The sequence below is a fragment of the Meles meles genome, chromosome 9, assembly GCF_922984935.1.
Source record: "Meles meles chromosome 9, mMelMel3.1 paternal haplotype, whole genome shotgun sequence".
Taxonomy (NCBI): Eukaryota; Metazoa; Chordata; class Mammalia; order Carnivora; family Mustelidae; genus Meles; species Meles meles.
The window spans coordinates 2,078,006-2,100,064 of record NC_060074.1 but is presented as its reverse complement, the minus strand read 5'-3'; the positions used below and the strand labels follow the sequence as shown (position 1 = coordinate 2,100,064).

Below are 22,059 nucleotides of genomic sequence, written 5' to 3'. Positions count from 1 at the left end.
AGAAGAAAGAAAACAGTTAAGAACTTTTGTAAAGCCTAATGTAGATTTTGGGGAAAAGTGAAAGGAAATGGAAACCTGAATAAGGAGCAATTTAAAAAGCAGTTGGTTATTGGTTTGCTTTAAATTGTCTTTTTCAGTGTTGAATTTTACTGGGTTTTCCCCAGTGGCTTTCTCAGCGTCACCTCTTCAGTTTAAATGAAGTAGATAGAATAAAGTATGTTCTTTATTGTTAGCGGTATTTATATGGTGAAAGTTGAATTTCCTAGAGGAAAATTTCATTTCCTGTGTCCTATAAACCCACCGAAAACGGACTCAGGCAGTCAGTCACCATCCGTGCTCATCAGGATGCCCGAAGGCTTATTCGTGTCATGGAGATACTCTTCCCCCGTCAGTATCCTGTGGAGCCTCAGGAAAGCAGGGGAAATTTCACAGGATATTAGGAGGTAACATGTGGTGGCTACACAGGCATAACGTCAGGAAATTAAATACTGGCTTCAGAGTCGGGAGCTGACTAGGAAGAAAGCACCTCGTTCACATTCTTCGTGTGTTTCACCGGCTTCTCCTGGGTAACAAATTCAGTCTTTGAGATACTGTGGTAATCTCTCCTTCCTTATCTCTAAGGTAAACCACGCTTTACTCTTTTTTTCCTTCCTTTCAAGTGAATCCAGACCCTCCTGCCCCTCCTTCTTCAGGCGACTGTCAGCTTATCCCTGCCCCTTACTCAAAATCTGCCCTTCGAGAACACACTTAAGTTGCATTCGTACAAGTTTGTCCTCCCTTCATCCTTTCGGTAAAGCCGCCGGCCGGCCGCCTGACTTAGACTGTGGTAACTGCGTGTGTGCTTTTCCAGTCCGGGCTCTGCCACGCCCAACTCTGTGAGGACCGACGCGAGCCTCGGTCGTCGGAGTGGCTGTAAGGAGTTGGTATGGAGCTTCCCGAAGACAGAGCGTTCCCCTTGTAACACAGTAAACCGTAGCTCTTAGTATTCATGCTGGGTTCTTCCTCCTCAATGTTCGTCCGAAAATGCCTTAACTAGGGATTAGAACTTTTCCAACCAACTTTATCTTTCCAGACTTTTATTTTACTCAAGGTCTATACCAGTCTCCCGTCCTGTAGATGTCTGGGTTTTCGAGGCTGCTGTATACCGAGGTGTGACGAGCTGGGAGGCTTGCCCCGACAGAAGTGCACTGTTTCAATTCGGACGACCCGAAGCTCCGCATCAGAGCACTGACCCGACCACATTCCCTCCGATCCCTGTGGCGGGAGAAGCCGCCCTGCCTCTTCCCAGCGCCTCAGGCTTGCGGCCGTGCTCTGCCGGCCTTGGTTTGCAGCCGTGCTTCAACCTCTGCCTCCGACACGGGGGTCTCTGTCTCTCTGCGTCCTCTCTTTTCTTCTTCTTAGGACACCAGTCATGTAGGATTAAGGGCCCACTGTACTCGGGTATGACCTCATCTTAAGTAATTACATCTTCAAAGGACTTATTTCTAAATAAGGTCAACATTTCTTTTTAGGGCACATAATTCAGCTCCTAAGCATGTCTGGTAGATGTTACTTCCTCTGTTCATTCCTGAGCCTTGAAAGTCATTTTTAAAATTGTTCTAATACCTTGTCCCACCTGTAGTTAATCAAACCTTGCATATTTTATATCTGGTGTCTCATGGATTTGCCCCACTTTCTTCATTCCTGGAATAACTACTTCTCCACCGCAGTGTAGCATTTTTAACCAGCAGCCTTCAGTCTTCCTGCGAAGCCCATTTTCGGCCACGTTGTCGGAGCAACGTTCCTGAGACGGACTCATGCTCTCTTCTCTTTATTCACTCATTTGCTCAACAAGCGTTTATTGGACATTGTCTGTGCATTGGGCACTATTCTGCAGTAATGATATAAAGATAAATTCAATGTTGCTTTTCCTCAATAAATGCACAACCCCGCAGTGTTTACATGTCAACAAACAAGTAGGTTGAATGAAGACGGTTGCTGGTGCTTTGTCAGGAGGAGGTGACCTGCAGAGCTGCCACAGGACATGCGGGAAAGGAGCAACAGTGCAAGTCCTTTTGAGAGGCAGAGCTATTCTTCTTCCCAGAATGCACAACACTCTTTTCTCCTGTAAATGGAACCATCCCCTTCTGATATGACATGTTTGCCCTCCTCTCCATGCCTTTTTTTTTTTTAATGTGGTTTCTTCTCCCTTCTCAAGCAGTCTTCCTGACTGCTCAACTCATCTCAAATGTCTTCCATTTTTCAAGACCTACTTGAGAACCCAGTTCTGTTCATCCCTTCCGCGATATGTCACAGTGATCCCATCTTCTCAAACCTCTTGTATAGTATTCTTCACACCTAGTATCTACACAAAGGACTTGCTACCTTAGGGAATCTGAGAAAATGGCTATAAATCGATGGCTAGGAATAAAATAAATGAACTTCTAACTCAGGTATTTGGTGCCTTATTTTGTACTATGTTCTGAATTACAAACTTGCATCCATGGATGAAACTCAGGGTCTTTCAAAGTAGGTGTTATACAATGCAACTACGTTTGACTTCCTAAAATGCCAAGGCCCTAAAATCCAGAATTCTGTACTAAATTTGAAAAGTGGTAATAAATTTGGCTTTGCCAAATTTCCAAATGGTCGTGGAATCAGACCTGGAAAAATTCATTTATGCTTCATCCCAACACTGCCAGACTTAGTCATCGGGGCGACTGGTTCCTCCCATGCGCATGGGCCAGCTCCTGGCCTCTGCTCGGCTGGTTGGCTCTACGGCCCGCCGAGGAGCTGCTCCTCACTCCTTTCCGAGGCACCTACCTAGAGAGCCTCTAGGAGGTTTGGAAACAGGAGTACTGTTGTTTTACTCTCAGGCAAGAGAAGAGAAGGGGGAAAAAAAGGAAGTAATGAGTGAGAGGAAGTGCCTGTGCTCCTTCAGAAGTGCCTGTGCTCCTTCAGATTCATCCTGGCCCTTTGGCGGAGAGCAGGAGTCCATTGCCAATGACCAGCTATGAGCCAGGAGTGACAATATTATACAACTTGGAAGTGAGTTATTGGAAGAAACCACTTTGGATCACAGTTTTCTCACTCAAAGAAAAAGAAAAAAGAAAAAACGGAAAAGAAAGAAGAAAAACTAAAAATGTATTCAATTAAAGAAAGGAAATAAAGAAATAACAGAACTGGAATCACAGAACCCTTGATTTTCCTTACCTCCAGCCTACATGAAGTGTCCCTCCTAAGTATTTCTATCCAGCCTGGCTTTGCCTCTGTATACTTGAAGAATGTGTTCTAACAGTCTATTTCTGGACTGGTTCCCTCACAGAGCGAGTGAGCTCCTTAAGTGGGGGGTGAGGGAGGAAGGAATTCATTAAATTATCTCTGTCCTCCCATCATTTGTCAAAGTAACAGATAATACCTACTTGTTGAATAGACAATATTATCAAAATCTGTTCATTCTGTTATTTTGGTATTTGCTTCAAGAGCAAATGCATTTACTTTATCATTTGAAAGCATTATTTTTTAAAAGATATTTATTTATTTATTTGAAAGAGATAGAGAGGGAGAGAAAGCATGAGCAGAGCAGGGGGAGGGGCAGAGGGAGAAACAGGCTCCCCACTGAGCAGGGAGCTCCCTATGTGGCAGGACCCCAGGAACATGACCTGAGCTGAAGGCAGAGGCTTAACCGACTGAGCCACCCAGTTGCCCTCATTGGAAAGCATTCTTAATGCCAAAGGTGTTGGAAGACTAAAACACAGAAGGAAAGCTGAAGCCCACACAGGGGATCTTGTAACTATGGCCTTGACACAAGAGCTGTATGGTGTGCATTTGTGGGTTTCTGCTCTCCCACTGGTATGCATTCAGAATGTCCTACAGTTTGCAATACACTCTATTACCATATAGGACACTGAAGGACAGTCAAATAGGTGATCTATCTGCTCCTAAGATAATTCAGTGTCATTTGGAATTCTATGTTCTCTTTATTCCTAGCTACTTGAAGTCTGCTTTTATAAATACGACTTTCTCCCCCCTATGACTGAAGATTGTTTTTGTTTTAGAAACTAGAAAATGCTCGGGTTGATGTTCCCAAGAATTAATTCTAGTTGATTAAGATAAATAGCATTAGGCAAAGACCTTTCAAAATACAGAGGAAGGTTTCCAGAGTTGAGTTTATAAAATTTCAATGTGTATGCAATTTTCCAGAACGTACATTGGAATACACGTATATGCAAACTTATTTTGTCCCACAAGAATATTTCAGTACCTTTAGCAGTTTTTGCATATTTTGATTGTTTTTGGCAAGGAAACTGGATCCCAAATGTCTCATTTCATGATCCGGGGTGAACTCTTGTTTTAGACAAGTATTCAGAAATTCACTGTGTAAGTAAATATTGACTAAATGGATTAAATAATGCCTCCATTCCATTTGCCAGATTGACTAATTTATTTAGATTAACTTTTAGCAACAGTTTAAGGCAAACTTATTTGTGATATCTTAGAATATTTCATTTCAGCTAAAAGTAAAGGCTCCTATTTTGTTTTTTCTGATACAGTAATAAACAGAGACACTGAGGCTTGTTTTTCATGTATTATAGTAAACAACCTAGTTACTCTGTCTTTTTGTCCAACCTAAATTTTACATACCAGGTTAGCAAATGTCTAACATCCTTCTCTGATTTCAACACCTGCTAGCCACTATTAGCACAAAATAAGTATTCCTTCACTATTTAGGATTGAATGAATAATTGGAAGTTTTTGAGAACTCTGAATTCTCCTATAGGTATTTTAAGAAAATAGTGAGGGTTCTTTCCTTTTACATACAGTCATAGTCACAATGTTTTCAGAAATTAACATAGTCAGAATGTTTTCAGAACTAAACAATAGTGATAAAATTCAGAGTTTAAACAAATCCAAGGAATAATTTTGAATAATTGTAAATAATTTAAGCTTTTGAAATTTAATAAAGCTTGTCATGTTCATGTTACCTCTACAAAAGGGTGTTTTAATTTGGTCTCCATTCATTTACTTATTAAAGGAAATAACTTCTCAAAAGCACATAGATTTACAGGTCAAAATCTTGGATTCCATTTTTTTTTTTTTTGTATTTTCCTTATCCAATCATAGGATAAGAAGCTATCCCTAGTTGAATTCTGTGTTTTGCTAAAGAAACTTGCAAATCTTCCTTCTCAGTATAATAAAAGTATGTAGGAAAAAAAAAATTATTGTCTTGATTGGTGTCAGCCTCCTTCCCCTCTCTCTCTGCTTTCTCCTCCTCTTCTTCCTCTTCCTGTTCCTTCTCTCTTTGCTTTTTGCTTTTCTTGTCTATTGTTCCCTCTACAAACACAGAAATTTCCCAACGAATAGTTCTCCTGTGCATATAGAAAGTATTAATATAACTTTTCCATAAAGGCACAGCTTCTCTTTCTCCTCCTGAATATCACCATGGCATTTGTCTGGCAATGGGATTCAGTGCATTGTAGGGCTCGATCTTAGAACTGCAACAAATAAGATGACCAGTATACGACCGTGGATGTGTATTCTAGAAGGGAAGCTGAGCATGAGGAGATGGATTCAGATTCTGAAACAGTGGTTTTAGTCTTATTTTAAATAATCTGTTACCTACCTCAGAACTGATTTGAGTAAGGAATGCCAGAAAGAAGGGTAAAACCCATTTTCATTACTGTTCTTTGGTGAAATCACCTTCTAATTTTGTAATAGCCACAAAATAGACATCAATAAAATCTAGGTAGATCAGGACAAAAGTGGAAATGATGGGTATTAGTTCAAGTTCCTAAAGAGACCCATGTGGAGAAAATTAGAAACTGTGCCTTCCGGATGACAGCAGTAGGGCCCTTCCTCCGGAAGTGAACTCCCAGGGGAAGAGTACAGTAGGGGCAACCACTTTAGGTCCTCTTTCCAGACTTCAGGGTATTTTAGAATTCTTGATAGTGAAATGAATGGAATCAAAGAGCCATTGAGAACTGTGGAATGTTTCATTGATTATAAAAGAAATTTCAGTTTGGTCAGGGTAATGGCAGTGAGTAAAAAATAAGTCAATAAAGAGTAAATTAGAAGAAATAAACTTGACTATGATGTCTGGATTTTCTCTAGAGGCCTAAATCTTCTTTTGTGTCAGGGAATATAAGAAAAGAAATCTAAACTTAGTGGCAAAGAAATCATAAGATACAGAGTTGAAATCATTCTAAAAATGTTTCATCATATAAAGTATTAAATTGTATGCCCATCTTTTGTTTTTGAATATAGTGCACACATAATGTTACATTGTAACAACTGGATACCTTATGTTGTGCTCACTCCAAGCACAGCTACCGTCCTTCACTCAGATCTGCATATCCCATACTGAATATTCTCTTCATACATAAAAATAACTTTTTTGTTTTAAAAATGAATAAAAGTATATGTTCTTTTCAGGACAAAATACCTGAAGTAAATAACATTAATACATGATATTCCCACAGTGTCCAGTATTTTAAATCCCTATACGTATGGCCCACATTTAAACAGTAGTGAAAAATGAGGCTTTTAAAAAATTATATAATAAATGCAAAATCAAATAAAATAGTTTTATATCCAATATGGTCTAGATCTCTCCCTGGTATTCTTATAATTGAATATTCACCAAATTAATTCATCAAATACTTACTGAGTATCAACTATGATCCTGACGCTATTATAAGATGTTGGGGTATATCAGTGGACAAGCCAAAATCAACTGCATCTGTCCCCGTAAAGCTATTAATCTATCATGGGGAGACAAACAACAAACATAAATATCATAATATAGTAGGCTTCAAAGGGAAAAGTACTATATTAAAGGAAAAAAGAGCACGTACTGGTGGACTGAGAATGACATGAGTGTGCGTCTGTGTGCTGAGCTCCAAAGTGCTCGCAAGGTGGCTAGAAGTGACTGTGTGGGGAAGGTGACAGTTGAGGTAAGACTTGAAGGAATTGATGGAAATCTGGAAAGCAAGTACTCTCGGTGGCTCAGAACTTGCTGCTTGCTTCCTGTATCATCACACCATAGGAAAAGCATGATACCACCCATTTGCCAGAAAAATAGCTAGGCGGATTTTTGGTTCTCCTCTTTATTTCAAGCAGAATCGTTCTGGGGAGAGATGAAACAGACCGACTTCATTCAAAACAATTCAAACCTGTTCACGCATTTAGGTAGGCGCGCGTTGGCATAGCCCAGATGGTACTGACCTCGTGCACTGAGGATTAGCATTTGGGAAAAGCACTCGGGTTTGCATAGAAATTCCTACTGAAATTCCTAATGTATTCAGCATAAGGCGGGCTGAACTTTCTTCGTGGTGCGTTTACAGCTTTTCATAGCTTGAGCCATGTTTCTGAAGGCAAGAGTCTACGGCAAAGGCATTAGCAGACTGCTAGTCGGCTTTCCAGACGAAACTGTCCGTGAGCGCTGCGCGTGCTTATGTGCAGTTTTTGTTGAACATTTTGGCCACAATCATTTAGATTTCCCGATCCATGGAAAGAAACTTAAGTAGTCCCTAACGTGAGAAATCTTCCTTTTCATTTTTTCCATTTTAACTCAAGTGGAAACGGCCGTTTTACTTAACCGAGAAGCCTTCGCCCATGCGATGGAGACGAGCTCGCTGGAGCCACGGCAGAAACCCCGCCGCTGCGGACCGCGTCTCTTTCCTTCTGCTTGGACTTCCCGGGGGCTGTGTGGGGCCTGTCTTCTGCTTCCTTGCCCGGATGCTGAGGTCATTGTTTCCAAAACTGTTACTGTGTTGCTTTAGAATGCAAAATAGGATTCTCCTTCGTAATCTGGAAACTCAGCTCCGCGCCAGGCGTCCTTGCGTCTTCCTGCGCAGCCGGCGCGACGAGGGGGACAGAGGTGCCCGCGCGGGGCCGTCCTGGATTCGGACAGGGAAGCCCATCGCGGACTCAGCCACGGGACGCCGACCCGTAGCCCCGGGTTCACCCCTTACCGTCTCCAGACTTGCGGCCGGGGGAAGGCGCGGGTCCGAGCCCTGCAGGTCCCTCCCAGCGTCGAACACGCTGACCTCTTGGTCCCGTTCGAGGCGGACGCCCAGAGCGGCGGGGGAGGGGAGTCCGCGGGAGCGGCTGCAGCCCGAGCGGAGACTGACCGGGCGGGCACGTGCGTGGCCCTGCGGCTGCGACCCGGGCGCCCCAGGCCGCTCTGCGCATCGGGGCGGCGGCAGGGGCGCGGCCTTACAGACGAGAGACCCGGACGACTCAAGAAGAAGCTGGAAACGGAGAAACTTGGGGTCGTGTCCGCGCAGACTCTGGAGCCCTGCCGGGGTCGAGGCCCAGCCCGGGCCGGGCCGCCGCAGCGTCTCCGAAGATCGGGGCCCAACGAGCCGCCGCGACGGACGCGCTCTTCCCCCGGCCCGGAGCCCACACACTTGGCAGGAACCGTCCAGCGACCTGTTTCCTTCCGTCCCACACAGGAGTCCCGAGTTCACACCCTCTCCGACAGGTGCAGGGCAGGAGGCAGGTCAGCTCCGTGTGCTTCTAAGTCGGCACCTCGACGGCCAGTCCCTCCTCCTGTGCTCGGTCACCGCGGTAAGACCCTCGACGGCCTGTCCCTCCTCCTGCCCTCGGTCACCGCGGTAAGACCCTCGACGGCCTGTCCCTCCTCCTGCCCACGGTCACCGCGGTAAGACCCTCGACGGCCAGTCCCTCCTCCTGCGCTCGGTCACCGCGGTAAGACCCTCGACGGCCAGTCCCTCCTCCTGCCCACGGTCACCGCGGTAAGACCCTCGACGGCCAGTCCCTCCTCCTGCCCACGGTCACCGCGGTAAGACCCTCGACGGCCAGTCCCTCCTCCTGCGCTCGGTCACCGCGGTAAGACCCTCGACGGCCAGTCCCTCCTCCTGCCCACGGTCACCGCGGTAAGACCCTCGACGGCCAGTCCCTCCTCCTGCCCACGGTCACCGCGGTAAGACCCTCGACGGCCAGTCCCTCCTCCTGCCCACGGTCACCGCGGTAAGACCCTCGACGGCCAGTCCCTCCTCCTGCCCACGGTCACCGCGATAAGACCCTCGACGGCCAGTCCCTCCTCCTGCGCTCGGTCACCGCGGTAAGACCCTCGACGGCCAGTCCCTCCTCCTGCGCTCGGTCACCGCAGATACGCTCAGCCTGCCGGTGACTGACCCCCGCGGAGAGGGTTACCCAGATGTCAGAGTTCTGGCTCCCCAGGAGCTTGCAGCCCAGTGGGGAAAATGACCTGAACAGACACTGGTCTGAAGAGAAGATCTAAAATGTGTGCGACGTGTAAGGACTTGACATTATTTCTATGGGAAGAACTTCCGTTAACGTCCAGGGAGTGACCCGCACAGGCTAAGGAAATTTTACTTCACGTATTTTCCAAAGTTTTAAAGTAAACCCAATAATTTACTACACAAAGAGAATCACATCTTTCCTGGGAAGTCAGTGGTTTCAATATGGCCATTCCATGCAGGCTTTTTGGTACAAACAGGATTCTACAAAGGACTGTGGACCCAGGCTACGGCCGGGAGGTGAGCAGCAGTTCTGAGGACAGAATTTCTAATTATCTGTTATAATAAGATGGTGGATTTGGTCTGCCATCTAGTGATTAAAACTGAATTCTTACGACTGCATTTAAAAGCACATAAAAGCTTTATGAGAAGACACGTCTGTGAAGATACGTGAGAAACCGGACAGTCGGGTTACTCTGGAGCACAGTGTGGTCGTGTCATCTCTGACACATCGGTGCTAGGACGGTTGTGGTGACGACTTCACGGTGGGCTGGTTCGATGCGTCGGAACATGTAAGGGTAAAGGACCCCTGCAGCTTGGGAGACAAAATGTTTGGAAGTTGCAACAGCACAGAAGATCACAAAATAGTGGCGGCATTATCAGCCCTCTACCAGCCCTCCTCAATTTTAAGAAAATGTAAGAAACACAAATAGCAAGCTACAAGCGTCACAATATTGCAGTTTGGGAATGTGTCTTTCAGATTTTATTTAAACATTGCTTACCCACGTACTTTAAAACCAGTCATTATTGACGTTCCAGGCCTTAAATCAAGGTTCGTGTTAGCTTGGGTCAATTTTTATGATTTGTGTAGAGGCATCAGGACAGAATTGAATCTCTCAGAATGGCACCGGAACATTTCTGTCATTGTCATTTATAGAATAGTGTGTCGTGACAACTTCACTGCAAATTGTCTACAATTTTGCTTTTTCTATTTTACTTTTCTTCTCATTGAAGTCAACATCTATGGAGAAAACAGCAGGGCCAGCCTAATCGTCAGGCACACAACTACCATGTACAAACCCGAGAAGGCAAGCCACCCTGTATTTTCTACTCAGTGTTTCTTTGTACGTGTCTTTCATTCAGACATGAACAGTGAGGGTTCGCCGAGATGTTGTGCCCTCTGTGATGTGTGTGGATCCTTGTGCGGGGGAGGAGAAGACAGGGTTTGGAGTAAATGTGGTTTTTCATCTCCTTGCCATTTAAAAGCATTCCAACTAACTTTCCACATCATCTTAAATTTAATTATAAATTCTCCGGGGAAAAGGACCAGTGATGACTCACGGTCTATAACTAACTTTTAACATTGTCATTTAAAGAAAGTCCTACCGTGGCTCACTTCTTTGCCCCTGGGTTGAGGTCGTGCTGTCTTAAACTTTCAGGAAGAAAGTGACCTTCTCTGAGTTGACACAGAGGAGAGGATGTGTCTTTTTATTCCAACCTCAAAGGAGCCACAGAAAACAGGATAAGTCACCCCAGAAGAGTCTCTCACACATTTTAATGTTACTTAATTGACAGCATTATTTCACGTCATCTTGGTTTTGTTTGTTTTTCATATTCTGTATTCCCACATCCCTAATTGTTTATTGAGGTCTACCTCACAATGATAATATGTACGTTTTGGAAACAGAACAGACACACTCTCAGGACTGTGCACCCACCTAACTCTCAGGAAATATGTCAAACACCTTTGCCCCTCGGAGTATGGGAAGGGAGAAGCAAGCTGCTTGAATTACGGTGAATCTCTTTTTCAGCCAATGGCGTTTAGGGTTTGTGACTGGATATTTCTTTCTCAGTCATAAAACTTAATGAACAAATTTCCTCTTCAAGTATTTGCCTCACTCACTTCTGCAGTAGACGATAGGTGTGAGTCCTTTTCTGTACAGGGTGTGTTTGTAGAAATGTTCATCACGGATTTACATTGTCTTAAAGTGATTTTTCATCTAAGAGTAACACGGCTATTTGATGCAGGTTTCTTAATGTACTTCAAGACAGTCCTGCATTACAGCATGTTAAGGCATGAGTTCTGTTTTCTCCCGGGCTTAAAATTCCTAAAATACGCAGAGTCAGTCCTGTTTGCATCAGCTGTGTGTTTTGTGATAAACGTCTTCTGCTGAAGAAGCAGCAGATTAGACACCGAGCGACCTGCTCATCTTCCTGCGCCGGGCACGGAAGCTGGCGTCGGGGTTGGAGGGCAGCCGCCTGGTTCCGCAGAGCTGGGACGAAGGGCTGGACACGTGCAGCAAAAGCGTTCCATGAAGTGAGAAGACTATTACCCAAGAAAAGCTTTTCTAGAGTTAGGGGATGCATATTTGGGTCAACGTCTTTCCCCCCAACTGAAATTTTTGTCTGTAGCTCGGCACTGAGTGCGTTGGCAAATGAGAAGCTCTTTCTACTGTAAGACTTTGTGTTGTGACAGACGGTCACATTTACTGTGGTGAGCATTTTGTAATGTATGTGATTGTCAAATCACTACGTTGTACACCTGAAAAAGAATATTGTATGTCAACCACACTTCGATTAAAACTAAAGAAAAATTGTAAATGCTTTTATATACCAACCACAAATGCCTTTTTAATTTTTATTTTAGTTTTAGCTTTGTACAAAGTTAATGCCAGTGCAACTAAGTGAGTGAACCAGAATTTAGACTCATTGGCACGTTCCTATCTATCCATTAAACAACTCTTTCTGGAGTGTTGGCTCCCTGCGAGGTGTGGAGTCAAACGTTAGAAATGCCATGATGAACAAGAAAAACTAGTCCTTATCTTTGTGGAATTTACTGGCAAGGGAAGGAGATAAGAGAATAAACAAATAAAAGTAAATCAGTACTACTTGTGATAAGTTTAATGAGGGCAGTGATTTTTCCTGCCTGTTTACATTTCAGAAACTGGTTAATTAGCTGGTGTAGAAAACGGAATGAAGGAAGAGGTGCCCGGGTGAACGGGTTGGATAAAGCAGGTTCGCTTTTGTAGAGTGGCCAGGATTGTGGGGACAGGTGACAAGCAAACCACAATAGCGAGCTCTGTGTGTCTGGCATGGAGGAGGGGAGATCGTGCAGGGAGACTGGGAAGGGGGATGTTGGGGCTTCAGAATTTAAGTAGTTTGGAGGATTCTGTAGGAACTAAACAAGGATGATATGATCTGTATTGTGTTTTAAAATACTATAGTTTTATTTCTTACAAAGAAGTAATATATTTATCTTATAATAGTTGTATAACAGAATTTTTATAGGTATAAATGTGTGTATGTATTTTCCAAATCTGCATTACATTTTTATCTAGACGTAGAGAAGTATTTGGCAGATACTACATGGTGGCTGACCGGATTGCTGCGGTCATGGCTCTGCTTGATTTACCTTTGATGCGAAGACTGCGTTGCCCATGTGAGCTTTGCTTGTCCTTCGTGGCTTAGTAAGCACCTGGAGTGTACAGACATATCCCATGAAACGAGACACTGTTTTTCCTTTTCTACCTTATGTTTAAAGCTAATTTTTAAAGACCCATACACTTTTTTTAGAAGTTTTTCTTCATGGAGTCAGAATACATATTGTCTTCTGTTGTTGCCAGATTTACTAATCTAAAGTTTCTAGTGATTGAAAATCATGTAAGGGTTCACCAAACACAGAAATGATATATTCCCTTTTGAACTATTCTTCTCCTCACCCTTTCACATTTTTTAAAATGTTTTCTTACTGATCTTCCTGTTTTGGGTTATTTAAACCTTCACAAATGAAATCTTTTGGGAAACTTTACCTGCCATCTACTTTGGATCACTTCTTTCCCTCCCCTGTCTTCGAGGATGTACGTATCACGACCGTTTTATCGTGAACTACAGGTTGCTTAGTATGTAAATACCGTGACTGAGTCCATCCGTGTTTCGCTTCCTTGTAGCTCCCTGCCTAGCCCTGGACTGTTTGAACCCACAGGATGATTCACTTCTTAAGTATTTCCCAGATTCCAGAATTTCAGAAGGTTACTAATCTCCTTCCCCGCCCCCCGCATCTTCTTCTCATTCTAGAAGGATACGGTGAAGAAATAGCCTGCACTCAGAATGGTCAGATGTACTTAAACAGAGACATTTGGAAACCTGCCCCTTGCCAGATCTGTGTCTGCGATAACGGAGCCATTCTCTGTGACAAGATTCAGTGCCAGGAGGTACTCGAATGTGCCGACCCTGTAACTCCCCCCGGAGAGTGCTGTCCCGTCTGCCCACACACAGCCGGAGCTGGCAACACCAATTTCGGTAAGAATGCTTCAGGCCAGCCCAGAAGGGACCCAGTGACTCATCCTCATCGAGCCGGTGGTTTTCGCTCTCAGAATTCAGCAACCGAGAGAGTAACGAAGCCACTCGTCCGTCCGTGGTGTTTGGAGTGAATGTTTTTTCTCACCCACCCTTATCTAACGGGCGTGAGCGGGAGAGGATAATTTCCTGTCTTCTTAAAAACCAGGGGAATTTGGGGCTGGATTTTGTGTGGTTATGTCTGGTTTGAGAATTTCTTCTGGTCACTTCAGATGGTCATTTGTTACCCTGTGCATGCCGGATGCGTCCGAGATAGCTGTCGGTATCCGTGAGATCCATTCATGTCCCAGAGGAGTTCCAGAAAACACATTTGTCTTCTCTGCTGCCAAGTTTGCTCTTGGGAATGGAATAATTATTTCTGATCTAATTTAATGCCAGAGCGCCTTCTGTCACATCAGCTCATAAGTGCAGAACGCTTTTACTGATGGCTCAGAAAGACAAGAGGAGATGGATTTCCTGAAGAAAAGAATGATATCATTGGCTGGTTTTGAAAACTTTTTTTGTACACAAATGTCTGTGTTTAATATAGACTATGTATTTGAATACATGTGTCAAAGACACATGTTAGAGAAAAAAGTTCATATTTATATGTTTTAATGAATAGGGAAGAGTAATATTAAACTCTTAGGTCATTTGCTTCAGCGGTCATGAATGTTTTAGCGCTGCATGCATCATTATCGAGACAGTGTTGAAACTTTATTCCCCCTGCCCAAAATGCCATTGCAAATAACAACAAATATAATGAAATAGTCAACCATATTTTCATGAAATATTAGACCCTAATTTATCCGTCCTCCTCTTGGATATCATTCAACAGTAACAATATGCCTTAAATAAATACCTAAACTCAGTTTTTAGCAATGTAGTCGGAAAGAGGTAATGGGAAGAATTAAAAATGTGACACCGAAGGGCGGCCCAGAGCTGATGCAAATCTGTGAAGAAGCTCCAGGAACAAAGTAAAATTAAACCTGTGGGGCCAAGTTAATAGTATGTTGGGACAATAGTGGCAAAAAACCAAAAACCCAAAACAGCAAAATATATGACCTTCTGCAAATAGCTGGGTTTGGAAAGTCCACTTTGTTCCAAAATGAATAATAAAAACAGCTAGTAATAGCACCTATGCCTACTATTTTGATAGTTAATTTTATCATTTAATGAATTTTAAATGCTATATGAATGGTGTGAGGAATATTTAAGTAATGTTAGCATTTTCCGAAGGGATGTATTACTTTGCCTGTTATGGAAATATTGATCTAAAACAACTTTTGAGTTCTGCCTACTGGTAGTAGGGAAACCTGTTTAAGTTAAATTCTGACACCCCAAAAACCTATTACTGAAAATAATAAGAGATTCTCAATAGCTGTTTCTCCTTAAATCAATTGTTTAATGTATTTCTTCTTCTTTTTTTATAGGTAGAGGAAGAAAGGTAAGTTTTGCTTTGCATAGTTTCATTTTTGTGAAGGATCTTCTTCAATCTAATACTGTCCACTCGGGACTGTGCTTTACGGCATTTGAAAGCCTTTTGTAAAGTACAAATTACCAAATATAAAAATATGAGATACTTCGCTTGTAGATTACGGCTGCCTCTATTTTATTCACTTTGTTAATCTTTGTTGATAGATGTTTCTTCTAGAAGGCTACAAACCCCTTAGGGATGGAGACTATACCACATTGACCTTTGAATTACTTGGATTTATTGAGATGCCTGGTGGCTCAGTCCGTTAAGTGACTGACTCTTAATTTAGGCTCAGGTTGGGGCCTCAGGGTCATGAGATGGAGCCCCTGTCAGGCTCCATGCTGGGTGTGGAACCTGCTTAAGATTCTCGCTCTCCCTTTGACCCTCCCCACCTCCCTCTCTTAAAAAAAAAAAAAAGAAGAAGAAGAAGAACAACAACAACAACAACAAATTACGTGCATTTAATACTGTGCTTAGCATATACCTTACACATATCAGAAGTTCAGCAACGGCTTAATTGAACGATGGATGGATGAAGGAAGGAAGGAAGAGTGGGGGGATGTCGTACCCACCGTAGGGCTGTGGCCCCTCTTCTATTGGTTGGAAAAGTAAATATTCACTTGAAAGAAGTAATTGAACACGTCACCAAACACACATCACCTTTTCTTCTCTCCCCTTCCCCCAGTTCAAGGAGCCTAAAATCTAATCCCAGAAACAATCCTTACACTCAAGAGGACAACGGTATAATTTAGCCTTGACCCTAGGTAGAGCCGCTTCAGCCCCTTGTCTTCAGGATGTGGATAATCCCCCTGAGTGAGAGGGTTCCATTCCCTTGAAATTGGTCTTGGTTTTCTAATTAATTTGAAAACAGTGGTATTTGCTTCAGTCTTGTCCAGATGGGATGGACTCAGGAATCAGGAATGGAATTGGGCAGTGATCCCGAGTTTCACAGCAAATATTAGGCAGATCACCACCAACTTTCAATTGTCTGTACTTTTGTACACGGTGGAACTTCAGTAAGGTGAGAATCAGATACTCAGATAAAGCAATGCTATACATTTGTGGTCCATGAAAGTGACACTATCAAGGGGAGGTCCTGGTTACTTTTGCACTTTTTAATTAAAAGGGAAATAAAGTGTCTTATTTGGAATCAATATCAATGAGGTCATTTAGGTTTGAATATACACCAAAGGAGCAGGTCTACGAATACCAGCTCACATTTACTTTACATCTGAAATTAAATCTGAGATTTTCCGAAGACAGTGCGGCTGGGAGGACCCACCCCAAGCAGCTGCCGGTTTGCTACATCCTCGTTATGTGCCGGTCATCTTGACTGTCGAGCACCATCAGCCGCCTTCAGAACTGTCAGAGCAGGCCAGTGTAATAAGAATGCATTTTGCGCTTGTTCCGTATATTAATTTTATCATTCATTCATGGTAACTCACAAATAAGAACGGAGCCTTTTTCATATCCCTGGATGAGGCAAATGTTACAGATGATGCAATGGTGGGAAAAACAGTCTGACGGTCTCCATGGTAACGCCATCCTGTAAAAGTGGGGAGGCATGTCCATGGGGCATTAAGTGGTGAGTAACAGGCAAGAAGCAAAATGAAGCTATAATTCTCACCCAGTTCTGAGTATTTGAATGTTAAGTTTCCCAGTGGGTATGAAAATAAAATTTAGCAAAACCTTAGACAAATGATCATTCCATGTAAATTAACTTATTCAAAGCCCATATTTAAAAAAAAAAGCATCTAATGCTTACATTTGTGGCTTATTTCCCAAATAAGAATCATGATTGAATCATTAGAAAAATGTATTATCAGAGACTAATAATGGAGCACTTAATCCCATATCAAGTATTGTGGAACAACATATTAAGATACCAGAAGCCTCACAATTCAGCTGAGAAGATATCAGTGAGTTCCATTCTCCTCAACACAGAGGCAGAGTGAGGGCTGCATTTTAATTGCTGGTCTCTGGAAATGAAGATTCCCCAACCATTCTTAGCAACTATTCCACTTTTCTCTCTTTGGCTGAAATAATTTCTCTTCGCTTTTGACTTGTTTTTCTAGATTTGCTCTAGAAAGGAACACTATTTTCAGCATTATTCTCATAAAGTCCTTTAGATATTGGGCACGGATTTCTCTACCCTTTCTAAACAAGTCAAATTCTTTCAAACATCTCAAGGAAAGCTCTTACAGCTCTAAAGAGGTTAATTTTTATTACTTTCTGGTTATGTTAAAAATAGGAAGACCCCAGGTAGAAGTTAGGAGACTTGGAAAGGCAGAAGTAAGCCTGCCCTATTTTGCTGCCCATAGTTGGGGATCCCTTTCTTCTAGTCCTTCTCTCAGTGTCTTTTAGTCTCTTGTGTCCTACCTTGAATTTACTCAGGTAGTACTCCCTCCTGCTTCTGGAGAGCCATTTCCCACTGCTGAATTCTAACCTGAGCGTTAGAATCAGCAGGGGTAGTCAGGGTATGATTCTGCCATCGAATCCACTATTAAGACTATGAGGATTATAAAATAATTTTTAAATTTAACTTTACAAAATATTGTCAGATGTGAGATACAACTGGAAGGATATAATTAAATTGTACCTTTCAGGAGTACGTTTAGGTGATCTAGATCAAGAACCTGAAATATTTGTATGATCTTTAACCCACAACTTTAATTTCTAGAGATCATCATAAGATATCAGCTTGAGATACTACACAGATGTCTGTGAACAAAGATACTCATTGTGGTGTTATTTTTAATTGTAAAAGTGAAACTGTAATCAAAGAGTCAAATGCTGAGGCCCTGAGGAGGTGAACCAAGTTCAGGTACGTGGTGGAAAACTGAGAATACAAGAATGTTGAAAGAGGTTGTCTCCTGAGTGTTGAGCATGATATTTAGTTTCTTCTATTTTCAGAATTCTCCATTAACCCACATTATTTTTATAATCAGATAAAAGAGCAATATATATGAAAAGAGAAATTAAATAAAATAGAATTCATTACTTTTTCTACATTTTGGATACAATCCTTAAGGTATGCATAATCTGAATTGGCCCAGTGAAAAGCATTATGTCATACTATGTTAGTGGAAATTAATACATTCAAGAATTTATTGAGGATTTCTGTGTGTCAGACTGAGGATATAAAGTAGATTTGATCATGACCTTGGGGAGGCCAACATCTGTTGGAAGGCAAATTCCAGAATAAACAATACAAGTAAATATATGGTAAAATAGAGGAATTTAAGGTGCAATTCATCCAATAGTATTTGATCTATGTACCTGAACTCATGCTATGAGAATACAATTTTTAAGAATCTGAAGTTCTAAGAATGTCGTGTACATCTCTTATATTTGCTGCATCTGCTCAAAAAGCCAATTAAACTGCCTGGTGTTACATCCTTTACGTTAGAGTTGTTTACTGTGCTGTTTTATTTTCCTATTCAGTTCATGTTTTTTCTAGATTTTCACCAGATATTGAGAACTGACTAACCAATATTATTATTTCCTTCCTTCCCTCCGTCCTTCTGTCCTTCCTTCCTACCCTCCCTTCCTTCCTTTCTTTCTGAGGACAAGCAAATTCATATCTTGTCATTTCTCAGATTCCTCCATGAGTTTTAGAAAATGTGGCAAGGGTTTAGAAATGCCATCTGTAGTCACTAAAAACGAGGTGTCTGTAGTCAGACATATCCAAATGTTGGATTTTGTTTTGAGTTTTCAGTCTTTGGGCAGTTTTCCTATAGTGCTTTGACTTTGTAGATTTCAGGACAAGTATCTCCTGATCTAGTTGATACATTAGGTTTATTCACCGTACAAACTAAAGTGAAATCACTTTATGCTTTTCAAACACTGGACTGATATTTTTGTGTTTTTCAAATGTCTTTCTTATTCATCAATAATGTTGAGTACTGTAAATACTGTTTCTTTTCTCATTTCCTTTTTGCTTTACATTTAAAAAAAAGATTTTATTTATTTATTTGAGACAGAGAGTGTGCGAGTGAGAGGGAGGGCAGGAGCAGGAGCAGGAGCAGAGAAAGGGGGGAAAGCAGACCTCCTGCTGACCAGGGAGCCAGACTTGGGGCTCGATTCCAGGACCTCAGGGTCATGACCTGAGTGGAACACAGATCCTTAGCCGACTGAGTCACCCAGGCGCCCATTTTTTACATTTCCTACATTGAAATTCCCAGTGTTTATATGGAATATTCTAGTAAGACATGATTGTGTTCAACAAACTATTATATTTTGATAATTGAACATTTTTTTGCTTCACAGGGACAAAAAGGAGAACCAGGATTGGTGCCTGTTGTAAGTATATGTGTTTTTTTCCTTGTATCTTTGATAAACTTATAGTATAGTTTATATCAGTGCTTACATGCATACTCTTATAGAAAAGGAAATCAGTTATTTTATAACCAAGTTTTAGTAGAAGACAAGCAAACCAAAAGAGATGATTCTTTAATACAATATTTAATGTTTGTTTATCACAATATTCCTGACTTTTATTGTCCCATGACTGAAGGTGGACATCAGGGTTTTACAAACCCTGTAAACAGGGTTTACGATTTAAGCGCATTATATATGGATGTGAAATGGTGGTTGAGATGCATGTTTTTTACAGCATGAATAGCCATGTAATCCATGCAGAAGGCAGGATTTAATGGTCCACATTTCTGAAAACATGTCTTGTCAGTCTCCTGATTGACATATTTTGTAAGATTTCCTAAGAGTTCCCAAGACTTGTGCATGATCAAAAGGTGTATTATTAAGTCGGATGAAAACTCTTTAGCCGCCAGGCTCATGATCTCAAAGGAGTTGCCCTCACGCTGTCAATGCAAAGAGTACGCGCATGTTGATTTATTTGACAGCGTTTGCAGTTTTGCTTTGCCTCGAAATTGGCCTGTTTTTAATAAAGATTACCTAAGAAGTAAATCACTCATTTGTTGTCTTTCATTTAAAAACCCTTACATGTACTTACTATGTCTTAGGGGCTGTTTTAAGAGCTTTACAAATATACTTGTCTTCACAAACAGCTCTGCTAGGGAGGTAATTTTATAATCATCATCACCATCTTACAGAAGGAGGAACATCAAGCATGGGGAGGATAGTCCAGGGTCGCAGCACTGCGAAGGGGTCAGGCTAGTTAGGATTTGAACCCAGGCCTCTCGTCTGCAGGGCTGGTGCTCTCAGGTGGTGGAACAGTACTCCTGCCCTACATTAGAGTTAAAATTAGATAACGTCCTAACGCGTACTCAAGGAAGACATGGGCATCAATTGACAACATCCATTTGCTCTAAAAAAAAATTCACTGGGATTTTTGTCGTTATTCGTACTAATTTGACTATTGACTTTTTAAAAACTCTGTTAAAACTTCCTGTTTACAGATTATCTTGTTTATCGTTTAGGTTACAGGCATACGTGGGCGTCCAGGACCAGCAGTAAGTAGTTTCTTCCAACGTCCATGGGACTCTGAAGTTCTTAGAGATACTGAAAATCTTTGTGAATCTTAAACCCATCACAAGGCAATAGAATGCAAACCCATGGTGCTTGGCTTCTTGAAACCTTTGGTTTTGAAACATCTTCATGTTTAAGTGTTCCTCCGCATCAGTGAATGATGCATAAAACATCATTTCATTCTGAAATTGGTGAACCCTATTATTCCTTTGGGTTAGTGTCACTATTGGTTCTGTGAAAGGCAAAGTGATCAGTTATTACATCGTTAATTTTAGATTGGCTTTACTCACGGAAATTAGGGTACACCGGTCTATTGTTTGACAATGACTAAAGGCAGGCTACTTTTATCTGTTTAATGAAACAAACTGTTAATTTCATCTGTTAATGAAATGAAAGCGCATTTCCATAGAATTTGAGAGATTACACATCAGAATAGCGTATTACTGACTTAGCCTGAACGATTACTGATGTCAGGTTTGGAGTAGCAGCATTCCTAGGTAACTAGATGGAGAACACATGTACCTTCCCTCGGACCACTGATAATTTGGGGTTTGCACATCTAAAATCCAAACTAAGTTTTTGTGGCATCATTCAGTGGCAAAGGCTTGCTTGGGGCTAGACGGCATCAATGAACCTTGTAAGTTTTGCTGCTATCATTCAAGTAAAATACTCGGCCCACTGGGCCCCATGAGGCTGTGATATACACTTAATTCTTTAATTCTTCAGGCCTCTAACCCTCGTGGCTGACATAAACAGCCTTTCTGTGTGCACAGAGCTTTTATAGGCACGTGGCTTTATTTTCTAGAGTCTTCAACGGAAGACGAGTTAGAAGAGTGATATTTCTGTTTTCCAGTTTTCTTAGACGAGCAGACTTTTAAAACAAAACCATGTGAAGTGTGTGTGTTTTGCAGGCATACTCATCATTTTCTGTTTTAGGGACCTCCAGGATCACAAGGACCACGAGGAGAGAGGGGCCCAAAAGGAAAACCCGTAAGTTGACAGCAGAATCGCCTTCTTTGTGAATTTGCCCCGCACCCATTGAGCGCGTCGAGACCACATTCCCAGGGCTCAGCACTCAGCTCGTGGCACTGTTTCTCTCTCAGCTCTATCAGACGGGCAGGATCAGGTCATGAAGCGATTGTGTCTTTTCTGATTCAGAGGAAGTACCCCGTGATAGTAGCGAGCTAGGGCCTTTGTAGGTGGCACACACGCATTTCTTCCTCAGGAGGTCAAACTGAAAGTAGAACCCAGGGAAGCATTGTGAATACCTCATGTTTTCAGAATGTGTAAATCACGAGTGAGCAATGCCAAGAACATACGGTTGCAATAAAACACCCAGTTCTGTGATCGGTAGTTGCTCCAGGAATAACCAAACGGGATAAAGGAAAAAATTATCAGAGGACGAAATGTTCTTTCAAGCAGTTGTACAATCAATTGATTTCCCAAGTAACCCTCTACCTTTTTTCACTGCATAGACGCTACAGAGCCATGAAAGGAGTCATTTTAAAAAATCAACAACTGCATTACGAGAACAAAGGAAACACCTTTAAATTTAAGTGATCAACTTTATACCCTTGAGATAAAACATGAAGA

At 42.1% G+C, this 22,059-nt stretch overlaps 1 protein-coding gene across 1 annotated transcript in view; it reads left to right on the top strand.

Moving 5' to 3' along the window:
- The window catches only part of COL5A2 (collagen type V alpha 2 chain), a 138,410-nt gene that overhangs the window by 55,803 nt on the left and 60,548 nt on the right, over positions 1 to 22,059 (top strand). Inside the window, exons 2-6 of the mRNA XM_046019102.1 lie at positions 13,281 to 13,505; positions 14,975 to 14,988; positions 19,288 to 19,320; positions 20,418 to 20,450; positions 21,403 to 21,456. Of these exons, the coding sequence (XP_045875058.1) occupies positions 13,281 to 13,505; positions 14,975 to 14,988; positions 19,288 to 19,320; positions 20,418 to 20,450; positions 21,403 to 21,456 (359 nt within the window). The remainder of the gene's footprint in view (positions 1 to 13,280; positions 13,506 to 14,974; positions 14,989 to 19,287; positions 19,321 to 20,417; positions 20,451 to 21,402; positions 21,457 to 22,059) is intronic.